General features: G+C 30.7%; 1 protein-coding gene across 2 annotated transcripts; it reads left to right on the forward strand.

The window, feature by feature from the left end:
- Positions 1-8,461: 8,461 nt before the first annotated feature.
- LOC112783183 (RNA polymerase II C-terminal domain phosphatase-like 4) lies at positions 8,462-15,074 on the forward strand. 2 transcript variants are annotated; one of them, XM_025826024.3, is made up of 9 exons: positions 8,462-8,858; positions 9,800-9,942; positions 10,431-10,507; positions 11,031-11,134; positions 11,677-11,857; positions 12,413-12,702; positions 13,579-13,764; positions 13,856-13,894; positions 14,582-15,074. In XM_025826024.3, exons 2-9 carry the CDS (start codon positions 9,800-9,802, stop codon positions 14,873-14,875), a joined length of 1,314 nt encoding a protein of 437 aa, XP_025681809.1. In that variant the 5' UTR covers positions 8,462-8,858; the 3' UTR covers positions 14,876-15,074. The 2 variants fall into 2 exon arrangements, with proteins under 2 accessions (XP_025681809.1, XP_029148980.1); XM_029293147.2 differs by having other exon boundaries at positions 8,517-8,858; positions 13,856-13,890.
- The last annotated feature ends 1,087 nt before the right edge of the window (positions 15,075-16,161 follow it).

Consider the following 16,161-nt stretch of genomic DNA (forward strand, 5'->3'; position numbering starts at 1 on the left):
TGCACATTGAATGATATAATATCGAATAAAAAAACTCTTCATTTTAAGAAGAAAGCAATTTTATTTAATAATTTTAGCAAGTAATTCGATGTATTTTTTGTGTGTCTAGTAATTCAATGCATTTAGTTTAGTAATAGTTTGGTGTTAAATTATTAATAAAAAAATAAAAAATTATATTAACTCTAATATTTTTTAATTATTATATATAAATAATGTTCTCTAATGATTAGAATATTTTAGTAACTTTACAATAGAACTATTAATGCCAGACGATGTATATATTACTCTAGTAATTAGTAGATCATCTTCTAAATAGTTGGTAAAATTAATTATTTTAAATTAAACTCAGATAATCGATGATTAATCTTTTATTTTATTATTTTATTAATTTTTTTATTTTAAAAGATATAAATTCAATTAAAAATTATTCCATTCTATTATCATAATTTTGTAACATTACAAAAACAAATAACTTTTTGTAATAAAAAGATTTATTTGTTAAAAAAAATAAAAAATTTAAAAATTGTCATTATTTTTGTAAGAAATCATAATTTCTTGTGTTACAAAATTTTGCAAGCATCGCCAAAAAAAAACATCAGTTGCTTCTGGACATAGATCCAAGCTTCCAAAGGAAATGAAAAAAGTGAAGAGGGGAAGAGAGACTCCGTTTACCAATGTCGACCTCACTACCAGTTTGGAAGTGCCATGCATGGAGCACCTCCACAAAAGTTGGTAGCGCCAAGCTCGCCCGTTACTTCGAGAACCTGTCACCGGAGTCACCACCGTACCAGCTCCTTTGGTAGAATGTAATAAGATTGGTTGAATCTTAAGTTAAATTAAAAAATTAATTATTTATTTTAGAAGAAAATTAAAAAAAAGCATGATGATTGTTTACTAAAAAATATCATAGTTTTAATACCATAATAAAATTGTGAAAGAATGAAAAAAATAAAATTTTTTTATTGTGTATGATATAAAAAATAATGCTACCTATACTAAATTGATTATAAAATTTAAAATAGTTAAAACATTTAAATTCTCTAGATAATTCTATTAGAAAAAAATAAGTATAATAAACTTAAAAAAATAAGTATAATAAATTTTTAAAAGATAAAATAGGATAAAGATAAAATAAAAATAAACAATTTAATAATTCTCATTATTGAATTTATTTAAGAGAGATCAGGGGTTTTGTCTTTAATTATTTTATTAATTTTCTTACTTTAGAAGTGTAATCTGAGTTAAAGAGATGAGATCATATAGCAATAATAGCTATCAATTGGCAAATATGAGAAATAAAAATATTTAAGAAATAAAAAAATGAATTTAAAATTATTTTAAAGTTGTGGTATTTTGTATCAAATTTCTTAAGAAATTAGAATAATTGAATAATTTTAAATATAATAATATATAATTATAAATATTATATGTAAAACTAAAATGTTAAATTAAGTAGTATATAAGGAATAAGAAAATTCAATTGATAACAAACGAGAGAGCATTTTTTAAAAAAAAAAAATATGTATCCATAGCTCTCATGCAGGACAAGTTAAATGATGAAATACTATAATATATTGAAGAAAATTAAATACTAATAAAACTTTTTCATATATAACATCATCATTTATTAGAAGACTTTTTTACTATAACTATTTGTCAAAAGGTGTTAGAAACCAATTAATGCTAATATTAGTTATTAACTATGAAGTACAGATGGTTTTTTGATTTGTCATATTTTTGTATTAAACATATTTTAGATATAATATACATTGATATTTATTTAATACACACATTTTTGTATTTAATTATATTTTAATAAAAAATATTTTTTTAAATATACTTGCACCTAAATACTATCACATATCAATGTGTTCAGTATTATTCTTAATATATATTTTTAACTAATTTCAGTTAATATTTTTAAAATTATTTATATTTAATTTAAATTTAAACTTTAAATTATAAATACTTAATCTTAAATTCTAAATTATCAACTTTAAATTTTAAATCTTAAGAAAACAAAATTAAAAAAACGAACTAATATTAATTAACTAATTAAAAATTATTTTCCTATAATTCTATACTTTTTCATATATATATATATATATATTATCGGTTGATTTTTTTTTTTTTTTTGAAAAGAGAGGGGAGGGGGAGGGTTTGTGGTCGTTTAATTCAAGCAGCCGCAAATCTCAAACTGAATCTTGAATAAAACTATGTAGTATAGCCGTGTTCGTAGGCTAGATTCCTTAGTGGTAAGAGGTTCGTTTAAAAAATAGTAATGCATTGGTGATGATCACTTAATTTATTTATTCAAAAGGGGTCAAGTGCAACGACAAAAGGAATCAAAAGAACACAAGAAACAATGTGCATCAACAAATAAATCACATATATACAGCACTGGACATTCTATTGCATTGGTCAAACCCCCCACCACCACGTGCGCACCGCTTTTCCTTAGTCAGTTTTTGCTTAGTTGCTATTAAGACAACATGGTGGAAGTTGAACACCCAAGCTTCCTCTGCATTTGCATTTTTTTTTTAATTTTTTCCGTGCGAATATGCCAACGCTGATTCTTTCTATTGCAACTTTTCTTTCACTTGAATCGTATATTTAAAGACTTCCTCTAGGTACCGAGATTTATGGACGGATCCAGAAATATTATAATAGGGTCAATAATATAATTGAAAAATGGGACAATGATATGAGCATTTTACACAAAGATATTTTGGCAAAGTATCTGAGTCCTAAATCCTATCAAAGTCTAATTACACTGCATCATTATTTATATTTTCTTGCCTCAAAACAGGTCATATCAACGAGTTACTTTTTGTAATACTTTATTTTTCTACGTTATTATCAACAAAACTGAAATTTCTTTTACAAGGATTATATGTATGATTGCATTAAAAGTGATCAAAATATTTCTCTATCATATGACATATTTTTTATTTCCATCTTTGAAAAATTTGGCGTTGATCTGAACAATGAGATCTAAGAGAATAGAATTTCATTTTTTAAAGGCAGTGGTGTAATCAAACAAACAAAAGAAAAAGAGACTAAGGCTGCTAGGGAGACAGTTATGGAAGAAGAAGAAAAAGATAAAAGCACCCTCTTCAATCAGCTGCCAAAACATGATCATCCCATAAGTACTTGGTCGACGGTATAGTGAAGGTCGTCTTACAAGAATTTATAAACCTAATCAAGCATATGATCAACTCGAGCCAACAAGTTAGGAAACTAGCTGTAAAAAATGAAAATTCCTTACAGAAATCCTAAAGTTGCATTGAAGTAATTTTGAAGTACATTGATTCTTTGAAAGATGATCAAATAATGTTTGAACAAAAAGAAGATATTTTGGAAATTGAGGATGAGGAATTTGATATCTAATTCCTTATTGATGTTGTTGATTTCTTAAAAACTAATTTCTGATGTTTAATTTCTGATTTTTGAATACTTTTATTTTTGGATAACTGTAATAGTGATTTTAGACACTTAACTTTGAATCGATTAAACTGCTACATTGCTTTGCAAGTCTAACAAACTTTTGTGCTGGTGGTACTAACTCTCTTTGATGATAAAAGAGAGAGTGAGTATAAAAAATGAACTATTTTGGTTTGAATTGTTAGGATTATAAGTTGATGGTGTTTTGTTGCTATTCTTAGTGAACTATTGGTGCGAATTGATTAATGATGTGAATAGTTGAAATATGAATTATTGGTTAGTTGGTGCTGTTATTTTGTTTTAGCAAGTAACAATTTTGTTGGTGCTAATGAATTATTGAAGTTTCTATTTATAATGATCAGATTTGATTTCTCCTTGACCACTGTTTTGATTGATACATTGGTCTTATAAGTGCTTGATGCTAAATTTTTTTTATAGCCTTATTTTTCTGAAAAAATAACTTATTAGGCTGGATTGTTTTGATTGATACAAAGGCTGTTTGAATTATTTTGGAATGTTTGGTATAGTTCTTGTATAAATTTCATTGATCATAAGTTAAGAAAATGCTAATATTCAGGGGGAGCTAAGTAAATAAAAGAAAGGGACAGTTCAATTTAAAATTGTATCATCAAAGAGAAGTTCATTCACACTCTCTTTATTTCATTAAAATTTATTTTATAATATTTATCATTAAATAGGAGATTGTTGAGTTTAAAAAATTAATAACAATTAATTGATGATGACCAAACATTATTATTGGGTTAAAAGTCTAATTATGTGTGTAATTGATTTGTTGATTGTGCAAAAAATATAGAAATCAAAACTAGCCCAATAACAAACTTTAGGCCCATAAACATCCATCTCAACTCTCACGGAGTGAATACTTACTGGTCACTAATCATACCAACACTTTCTCATTAGAATAAAAAACAAACTTTAGGCCCAATTGATGATACAAGTTCATGTTTACATTATTCAATTCATTCACTCACTAATGGCCCAAAGAGTGGTTGCTAGTCACTAACCTAAATGAAGAGAGGCAATTCATTCCCATTTGAACCAAATTCAATGAAACCAAACCAATTCTCTCTCTTATTTCTTTTCTCTCACCCACGTGAATCATTCTAAAAGAAAAGCAAAAAAAAAATCTGATTAAGGTTCAAATCAAAGATAAAAAAGTGGGTTAACAAAATCAAATAAAAAGAAGAAAATCAACAACTAGAGCTCAAAAGTTAGTTATCATTTTTGTGCTTCATTGATACTTGTTGAAGATGCCTTCCTTATGCATGCACCGTTTGAAAAAATTGAAGAAAATGAAGGTTACGGAACTCTGCTACAAATCAAGGGATAAGAAATAAACTTGGAACTAAAGCATAAATAAATGACTCAGATCTTTGAAGAAATTTGAAAAAGGATAAAAGAGAAGATGACAGGTATAGATGCATGTAAGGTTCATACTATTCCATCTCTCTTCTGCGCTGCTGCTGTATTTGGGATAGAAGAAGTCAAAACTGTTCGAGCTAAGTTTCAAACTTTAAAAGTTTTACTCCTTTATTAAAGAGGTAAACGACTAGATATTGAAGCAAGGAGTGAGCACACAAGTTTGGGTTTTCATAGCTTTCAAGCTATCCCTTCTTCTCCTTCATGACATTAAATTTTCTGACTTCTATGTTCATCTTTCTTTGTTTTCTTTTCAATGGAAAAAGGCATTAAGTGAGAAATCACTAAAAGCCATTGAGAGAAAAGACAAAATTAATTATCAAGAAAAAATCAAAAATTTATGTCAAACTCTTTTGTTTGTATTTCTATTTTGTACACATGATCTTTGAGGGAATTTCCTTGCTAAGTTGGATAAGCACTTGGTGGTTGCAAGTTTAGGAAGTGAACTTAGCCAAATTTAGCTTGGGTAGAAGTTGGGTTTGTCCTATATAGAATTGGGTTGAATCTTAGGGAAATTGGTGTTTGTAATCTTTGAAATATAGTAAAAATTTTACCAGTGTTGTGAGAGAGACTGGATGTAAATTATATTGCACATGGTGGTTGAACTAGGATACTTGGCTGTGTGATTCTCTCTTCTCTACTCTTCTTCTGTTTTTCTTTCGTTATGAGACAAAATAAAAATGTCTCCTGTATTATCCATATCTCAGAAGCCACAGCTTTCCACAACCAACGAGTTGTTTTGTTTAAGTCAGTATCGTGAATAGACAAATTCAAATTGTCTCCTAAATTTTAATTTGACAGACTTAATAGCAACTAAGTTTCTATTTCAGTCAGAAGTTAAAAGTAAAAGAAGTTAAAAAAGGAGATCATAGATTTAAACTCTCATTCTCTAGGCCATTTACAAACCTTCAGTATGCTTGCACCAAACTAGAATTTCTGAGGTGCGTCCTCTTAATGGAATTCGAATAAGAGTTAACATTGCATATGTATCATCTATTTATTGTTTGTGGTTATGATTGTTTAAGTGTGTGAATGATTTTTTTGTTATTCTTTGTGACTGCTAAATGAAAGGGAACCTCGGGTAGACATAGCCAATTAGGGCTTAAGATTGAACTAAAGTATGTGATTTTAGTAGCACCATGATATTATTTTTCCATGCTCTTTTTCTGGTGTCTTTCTTTTTCTAACAAAAACTTTTCTAATAAAACATAAAACAAACTTGACATAAGAACTAAAGATACCTGATAATAATAAAGCAAATTTTATAAAAGGAATAACAGTAGGTCACTATATTAAACTTACATAATTGGAATACTAGTAAGATCATGTTCTCTGCCATGTGTGCTTATTTGTGTGGGTTGAAGAGTTCATAATCACTTAATGGATTAATCTGTGGCGATCTAAGGCCGCGCAAAACGTTAGGAAGGGCAGCACAATTTTTTTAAGAAAATAACAATCAAATTTTTATGAGTTTAAAACAAAACAAACTTATTTATTTAAAACATTCGTGCTTTTTTGTTTTTCACCTACAGTTGTGTTCTTTTTTAGTTGATTTTTTTGTTTGAGCCTCTTTAAACTTTGTTGCTTTTGTTCTATAACAGTAACAAAATAATTAAAGCAGCATAGAAAAAAAATAAATCATTGCACAAAAACAATAGATAACATCATATAATTAAAGTTTTATAGTATATAAACTTACTTTTTTTTGTTGTTGTTGAACTTTTATTGTTTGCTTTGTCCTCTCCTTTTTTTTCGTTGTTCACTTCGAACAATATATTCAAAAATCTTGAATAAAAAAAAAGAAAATTTTACAATAGAAAAAAATTTATTAGAAAACAATATGAAGCTTATTCAAAATCTGATTCTAGTTTAGATCCTATTTTTTCAGAATTAGAAGTGGAACGAGAAATTTTTATTGTTTTTTTTTTCAGTCTTTTTGACCTCCACATGAGCTCTTTTCGTCCTTATTTTTTCTTGTTTTATGAGACCGTGAAACAAATAGTTATTTAAGACATTTAGTTTTAAAAAAATCAATAGTATATTCAAGTCATAGAAAACTAAATAAAATTGGACAACACACAAACCCTATCTTTCTTTGATTCATTCTCAATCTTCTTTATTAATTTTTTTTATCTCATTACAACACCCATGATCTTTGAGGGGCAGTAGGTCTTGGCTCAACCTCCACATTTTGCTATGAAAGTATATGATGATCAGAGCATATATGCAACCATCAACTAATTTTTTGTTCTTTTTCCTGGAGGTTTTGATTCCTTGCATGAGAAATTTATGAACATGGCTAGCCCAATTCTTCTCAATTATGTTTTCGACATCCAGAATTACAAGGAAGTCAACTGGAGATAGTTTTGGAGTTGCTGTTGGGCAATTCTCTTTAGTATCAACAACAGTTTGAAGAACCATATCCCTTAAATCCGTTAGGAACTTGTTCTAAAATAGTTTATTATATCCTTCATCTCTTTGTTGATTTCAGATTATTTAATTTTTGAAGGTAAAGCTTCACCTATAAAATAAATAGTTTAAAAAACTTTTACACAAAATCATAAAAATATGAGTTATTGTGAAACACACAAATTTTGAAACACCGTATACTAATTTAAAGATAAAGCATAGAAATTTTGGAAAACAACACCAAAAAATACCTATTGATTTTAGACCTAGGCTTGCCCAATCTTTACTAATGTATGGGATTGCAACATATGAAGTCTTTAAGTAGTCACTATCAAGATCATAGTGTCGAACAAGCTCTATTTGATGTGTGCCTCAGGTTCAATGATGGGATATTGCTTAATGTTCCAAGCCCCATTTTATCGACAATATCTCTTTTATCTTCGCACATTGCTTTGAAAATCTTCATAACGTATCACAAAAAACATCTGATGTCATGAGTTCTCTACGAAGATTCAAGTAATCATGTTAGATCACATACATATATTTATAATTTTTTTTGTTTCTTTCTCTTTCTCATGTTTCTTTGTAGAGTCACCTTTCTTAATAAGTATTTTTCTCATTCTACAAATATTCAAATATGATTAAAAAAATAATTATTCACAGTAATTTAATAACAGATAACATCACACAAACAATAGATATTAGCAATAAATAATGAATCACAACACACAGGCAATAAAGAATCATAGCACATAAATAATGAACTTCAACATACAAATATAGAATCATTAATCATAGCACATAAACAATGAAAGCTAATACAAACAATGAATTGGGTCAATTTAATTAGACTTGATTTTTTAAAAAAAAAATTGGAAGTGAGATTTGAATCCGAAACTTCTAGATGAGAATAGAAAAATTATGTCATTTGAGCTATAGTTCATTAGCATTTAGTTGGATTGATTACCAAAAAGATTTATATATATAATATTACTGTATAACTTGATACATTCTAAAACCGTATTTTATTACGTATGTATATGTATATATAATAATTGTCTTTTTTTTGAAATAATTTATTAAAAAAACACAATTTCTTTTAAATTATTACAATTTATCATCTAAAATCTTATTTGTTTAAATTTTAGTTGTTTGATCTCAAATTAGTAAATTAGTGGGAAAACCCCAAAATACTGCTACCACTAAGACACCCCACCCCCATTTTCCAATTTGTATTCACTTACCATTACCAGCCGATATCCACTGCTCCAAATTTCCCTAATCTTCTCTCCCACAGGCCACAGCCCCCAGTCTGTCGCTCTGTTAAAAACCGGAACCGCCAACCACTTCTTTCTCCAGCACAACCCCCGTCTCTTCACTGCGGTTACTGCCATGTGTTCTCCCTCCACCGTCGCTGTTGCTATGTAATGCCTCTCCGGCGAGGCTGCAACCTGTGAGCTCGTCGCCGATCTCCTCTCCTCTGGTCTTATCTCCCTCCCTCCGCCGCTGTTGTGCTCTCTGCTCACCCACCTCGGTCACTGCCTCTGTACTCTCTCTCTCCTCCGGTCAGTTCTCGCCACCGATCTTTTCTCTTCTAGTTTTCTGTTCCTATCTCTATATTGATTATGATTATTGAATATTGATGACTTGATGCGTATAGTTCAATTTTTTAAATTTCTATTTTATTAGGTTAGTTCTGGTTTTGCCTCTTTATGGGATGAAAATACCGCGTGTGACTAAACTTGATTAAATTCAGCGAGGGCTCTTTAATCAGCGGGGGCTCTTTAATCTTTAGAGCATTAATTTGCTTGTGTATGATTAAACCTTGTTATTTATGAAAGGATGAACTAATTAACATTCTGGAGCCTTACTTTACTTCTGTTTTGTTTGTCATTTGAATTTATTTGAAGACAAATGGAAGGAGAAAGGCCTTAGTTTGCTTCTGTTTTGCTTGCCATTTAGGTTCAATAATCCATCTTCATTGAACACAGTGTAATAAGTGCCTTGCATATGATTGTTAACCATGTGCTCTTTTCTTTTTCTTTTTACATATATAATTTCTCAAACAGCTGGGATTCATTCATTCATATTTCATGTACTTCGTGCTATCGTATCACTGTTATGTTGTATTTTTGGGCATAATTATCTTCAGATTGGCATTATAAAAAGGTGGTTGCTTGGTTGGTTGGTTTGTATTTATTTTAAACTTTTATTGGAGACACTGCTTTTGTTATTTTTTGCCCTACTTCACTTGGGTGAATGATTTGCAATAGATGTCATGAAATTACTTATCCTAAAAGCTTAAATTGATAGGCAGAGATACGTGAATTGTTGAACTGTTATATCTTATGGTAGGTCTTTGTTGCCTTTGATGAGTATCTGTGTTTACACTAGGCTTTGAATCTGGCTGCTATGTGATGTCCTGTTATGTTTTGCCATTTGGTTCTGTTTTGTGGAATCTCTTTGTTTATGGATTTTACTTTCTAATTTGGTTTATTGGATGCAGATGAGTGTTGCAGCAGACTCTCCGATACATTCATCCAGTAGTGATGACTTCATTGCGTATCTTGATGATGCATTAGCTGCAAGTTCGCCAGATGCGTCATCCGATAAAGAAGTTGAAAATCAAGATGAGCTGGAAAGTGGCAGGTGATCTTTGTTATAGCTGTTACAATTTATATGTTAATTTCACAAATTAATTGCTGTGGATTAGGTGTATGTACTGTAAGACATATTTATATATCAGGTCATGATTCATTAGAGGGCTAAGTACTCTGATGTTCAAGTAAATATCTTTAGCTGTCACACTCTAGTAGGATACGACTTGGATCTATGGGTTGAGTTACATTAGGGTTTTGCTTTTACGTATATCAGATGGTATGTGTTAAGTACTTAAGGAAAGTAGGGAACCACACCTCCAGGCTTCAGGCCAGGTTAAACTGGTTATACTTAATCTTCATAACTACTCACATTACAATGTACCTTAGCTGCAGTTTGCTCTTGGTATCTGCATTGTTGTGTGTAGACTTATTCCAAGAGACATTATATATTTATTTGGATCTAGTTTTTTTTTTTTTTATAAATAATTTTGGCTAAGTTTTATCGTGCTACTATTTAATCAATGAATTTTAAAGCAGAATAAAAAGGTGCAAGTTTGAAAGTGCTGAGGAAACTGAGGAGTCTACTTCAGAAGGGATTGTGAAACAGAATTTAGGTAATTTTGAATGTGTAGTCACTATCTTTTCTCAATGCTCAGTAATAGAATCCTTTCCATTGAAAGTGCAACTGGCCACTTGGTGTTTTTTGGTAATTTATTCATACGGAGCTTTACTTCTAGATCAAGGAAACAAACTTTTAGCAAAGGGGCAAAGGGCGTGATAATGTTTTTTAGGTTTATCCGTTTCTACAGCCCTCTTGAATTATTGCAGCGGTTTATCCAATGTTATTTATCTTGAATTGCTGGCTGTTTTCCCCTTAAACAGAAAAAAAGTTAATGGCTTATTTACCACCTCCATCCATTCTTACAGAAAAAAAATGTTAGATACAACTGATTCCTCAACAACTCAGTGCTACCCCTTCTCGTAGGCCATCGGGTAGAAACTAAATTTCACTTATATTCTTTCAAATGGCTGGGATTCTGTGAAGTATACTTTTTTGCAACTATTATTTTCAGTTATTGTACATCATTATCAGGTTGTATTGGAAGTGTTCTAGCTTTCGCTTTTTTGTTATTGCAGAAGAATATGTGTGTACACATCCTGGTTCATTTGGAGATATGTGTATACGTTGTGGGCAAAAGTTGGATGGTGAATCTGGTGTGACATTTGGCTACATACACAAGGTATGCACATCTCAGAAGGAATGATGCACAATAATTTGCGGAATTACAAATTTGGCTTTGAATAATTGTTCTTTTTTACCTGCAGTTGCTGCCTCTGCATACAACAGTTTACACATAACTATTAGATCAACTTAAAATAAGATATAGCCAATGAGATAGTTATGTCCTAGTTTAGTGGTGGTTATTATTGATCATGGCCAAAGAGTGGTGTTGAGTTTGTAGCTCCACTTATTTTGGTTATTTATCTATGTATTTGAATTTTGAAATAATTGTCCCTAATATAAATAAAATATAATATGCTTGTGTATTCAATAAGTTCACTAACAATGAATCAAGTCCAAGTTAGATTGTTGAAGTTCCATGTTAATTCCTTCTTTATGATTTATAGGTATTTACATTTATTAAGTTGGTGGATTTTAAACTGCACATACATTTCATAGTCTTAGGAAATCCGAAATCTTATATTCCGTTACATGGTTTTTATCAGCCATGTGGTTGAGTTGGTTCACAAAAACATAGTGATGGAAATTATGTATTTGCAGGGACTGAGACTTCATGATGAGGAGATCTCTAGATTGCGAAATACAGATGTGAAGAATTTGCTAATTCGTAAAAAACTTTACCTGATTCTTGACCTAGATCATACGTTACTCAATTCCACTCACCTTGCTCATTTGAACTCTGAAGAGTTGCATTTAATTTCCCAGGCAGATTCTCTTGGAGGTATAATGTCATTCAATGTGCTTTGCTGTTGATATGTATTTTAGATCAAAAGACCCGATGCAATGTGAATGCTAGATGCATGCTTTAGTTCTGCTGTGTTCTGACCAGAATATCTGTTTGTCAAATATTGTTATGCTGGCATGATATACTTTTTGGATTTTGTTTGGTAAGTTTTGGACATATGAATGATTTTTTCATGTTTAGTGTGTCACTATGTTGATAAACACAAAGATGTCTTGTTATTTTGCAATTGCAAGGACCATGGTGCATATATAATCATCTTTGGAATAGCATATCATCTATAAAATAAAAGTCATGCCCTAAAACTGGCATTTCTTAAATTGTTGAATAGTGTGGCATGTTGCTAACTTGATTTCTTGTATTTTGTTAAATTTGGGTCTTCTAGCTTGCTTGCATTCTTCATTTTATGATGTGTGTATTTTCTAACAACTATTAGTTGATTACTTTATTTGATGTTATGTTCTTGGCCTCTTGGGTTTTAATGGCTCTTCATTTTTGTTGCATTTCTGAACTTATATGTAATAAATCAACTAGATGTTTCCAAGGGTAGCCTTTTCAAATTGGACAAAATGCATATGATGACCAAGTTGAGGCCTTTTGTCCGCACATTTCTAAAAGAAGCAAGTGAAATGTTTGAGATGTACATATACACCATGGGTGATCGACCCTATGCATTAGAGATGGCTAAGCTGCTTGATCCTCTAGGAGAATACTTCAATGCAAAGGTGATTTCTCGAGATGATGGCACTCAAAAGCATCAGAAGGGTCTTGATATTGTGTTGGGGCAAGAAAGTGCTGTTGTAATTCTTGATGATACAGAACACGTGAGTGCATTGACACTTGTCAAGTAATGCTGAATTACTTTAATTCAAGTGCTTCTTTGACAATAGTTGTGTTTTAGTCTGTGTATCTGAATAGAGCAATTATTTTGTGTACCTGCCAACAAATCTGTTCAAGATGGTCTTACATTTAATTTAGAGAAACGCTAGAGGACTATCAGAATTTATTGTTTTTGACTAGCACTTTTAGCCATCAACCCAATTTCTTTAGTTTAGTAATCGAACAACATATTTTAGCCTATACTTTTAAACATTGATGGCTAATTGATGGTCAAAAACAATAAATTCTGATGGTCCTCTAGTACTCTTCTTTAATTTATTATGAATCATGATGGCACTAAAACTTATTTGCGTTCCAATTACTTAGTGGCACTGAAACCCATACAGCATTGGATTCATCCATTAAAAGTGATATGATAGGGCTTACAACTTCAGTCAGAAATTTCTAATTCAAATAAGTTATATATTCGGGTCCAGTGAAATATGACTCTTGACTCATTTGCAGTTACTGTTACTGTTATCTACTTAATTTTGCATTTTAGGAAATGCAGGACTGTTTTTCCATTTAATTCATTGATGTTTGGATATTTATATTTTATTGACTGCATATCAAACTGTGTTAACAGATTTCTGATTTCATTCTGGTCAAATATTTTTTTCTATCAGCCTATGAGTACTAGTTTGGATGCTTGATTTTGTGAGGTTTTACTGAATGGTCCCTTCCAAAAGGCTTCAAGGACAGCTTATATGTAACTTTTTACTAAGCATGGTTGATCTATATATGATAGTGGTTTGCAGGATTATCGGCAAAAATATGTGCGCTAAGATCTTTCCATCTTAATGTCGGTGCTAATGATGTAGGCATGGGTGAAGCATAAAGATAATTTGATTCTGATGGAAAGATACCACTTTTTTGGTTCAAGTTGCCGGCAATTTGGTTTCAATTGCAAATCTTTAGCTGAATTGAAGAGTGACGAAGACGAAGCTGAAGGAGCGCTCACTAAAATCCTTAAAGTTCTTAAGCAAGTCCATTCTAAATTCTTTGATGTATGCCATTTCTCATTTGGTCAACCTGAAAAGAAGAGGTTTGATATCTCTAATATAAAGCTAAAATTGTGTGGTGGTGAATCTTTTGCAGGAACTTAAAGAAGATATTGCTGAACGAGATGTAAGGCAGGTAGTTATGTTGGTCATATATCCTTGAAGAGTTTAGCCCTAAAGTGATCCCTGAGATTGGCCCCTTGCACCAAAAAGGTCCCCAAGATTCCAATTGCACCATAAATGTCCTCGAGATTAAAAAAATTGCATCATGCTAGTCCCTCAAACCCTTTCCGTCGAGTTACACCTCATGCCGTGAGTGACTTGTGGCACATTCCCTTCACGCTGGATTTAGATGAAATGGCTTTACTTTAGTTCTTACGCTAAATGCTTGATGAAATGACATCGTTTAACCTTAATGGTTATACATTTTTGTGTGGGGCATAATACGTTTTGTGGTTCATTAAGGTTAAATGACTTCGTTCAATCAGGCATTTAATGTCAAAACTAAAGCAACGTCATTTTGTCTAGTCTAGCATGGAAGGGTATGTGCCCGGTCACTCACGGTGTGGTGAATAACTCGATGGAAAGGGAGTGGGAACCAACGAACCAACATGATGCAATTTTTTCAATCTTGGGGATTTTTATGGTGCAATTAGAATTTTGGGGATCTTTTCGGTGTAGGGCCAATTTCAGGGACTACTTTAGGCTTTTAACTCCTTGAGTCCTTTTTCATTGCAAATTTATAGTTAATTTGTATTTTGTAATTCTAATGTTAAGCTTTAATCAATTAGTTTGGTTTTTACAATCAATTCATTTTTCCCAGGTTTTGAAATCAGTTCGAAGGGAAGTCTTGAGCGGGTGCGTGGTTGTTTTCAGCCGTATCTTCCATGGAGCCTTACCACCACTCCGACAGATGGCTGAGCAGTTGGGAGCTACTTGTTTAATGGAACTTGACCCCTCTGTGACACATGTGGTTGCTACTGATGCTGGAACTGAGAAGGCCCGGTGGGCAGTGAAAGAGAAGAAGTTTTTGGTTCATCCACGATGGATAGAGGCTGCAAATTATTTTTGGGAAAAGCAACCTGAGGAGAACTTCGTCCTCAAGAAAAAGCAGTAGTAACTGGTAACTTTTCTTGTAGCATCACACACTTTGTTGTGTTCATAGTATGTTAGATGTTATAGTCGCCCAAGGTTATGAAAGCATATTGGTTTTCATATACTACTTATTCTGGAGATATATATATATATTCTTCTACTCTTCTTGCCATTTGAATTTTTGAATAGGAAAATGAAACTATGTTTAAATTTCTAGCTTATAGACTAATCTGTCTTCCATTTTTTAATTTTTATTTTTGGTACTCCCATCATATCATATTCGAAAATGGTGAATGATTGGCAGTGCGGCCAATGGTTGTCTATCCCGCCTCACCAAATACTTAATGGAATTAATCTAACAATATACCCAATAGGCTAACGAAGTTGGGTTGGTCTAATAATTAGTTCATTAGTCCGTTTAAATAAGTGTCGGGAGTTTGATATGCATACAGCAACCTGTATACAAGTCCATTGTGTGCATGTTACATTGTTATGCTGTCATCTATTTTATAATTGTTAATTTTGATGTGATTTACATTTTAATTGCTTAATTCTTTACTATATCTTTAAATTATAGTGTAGCGTCTGTGAATACTAAATTTTAGGTGTTGTAATTTTACTTAATATATATACTCTATAAACAAATTTTAAGATTACTAATTAAAAAAGTTTGTATAGAAAAAAATACAAAATTTTTAAATTTTAATTTATTTATTATTTATTTATTAAATAAAATATTTAAAACTTTTATTATTAGTAACTTTAATATGTGTTCTCAAGACATAAGTTAGCTAAATCCATTAAATATTAATTGAAAGGTTTTTCAGTCTATATTATATTATAATAATGATAATAATGTAAGTAGACATAAATATCGAGGTGTGTATTAAGTAATTTTAGATAGACGTACCATAGGAATCTATCTTTTCATTTAAAAATATAATCTTGTTATTTGTCTCACTTTCACTAAAATTTTATCCTTATTATTTTAAAATTTGTAATTATGTTCTAATACTAAATAAAATTTTTATAATGATTCTTACTGATAATTAGTTTTCAGGAAAAAGATAGTAAACCTGAAACTTTCTCTTCTAAAATATTTCAAAATTCATCCTACATAAAATATAAAAATAAATATTCTAAAAATATTTTATAATCTTTTTGAATAAAAGTAGTTTGCAAGGATCTAATTTATTTTTTTTTTATCTAGTATAAGAATCTATGTGGTACAAATATTTTGTTAAATTGCTACTTATTGAAAACATTTCGAAAATGACACCTTTTTAACGGTGTGTCCAAATTCCAATT

The sequence above is a fragment of the Arachis hypogaea genome, chromosome 1, assembly GCF_003086295.3.
Source record: "Arachis hypogaea cultivar Tifrunner chromosome 1, arahy.Tifrunner.gnm2.J5K5, whole genome shotgun sequence".
Classification (NCBI taxonomy): Eukaryota; Viridiplantae; Streptophyta; class Magnoliopsida; order Fabales; family Fabaceae; genus Arachis; species Arachis hypogaea.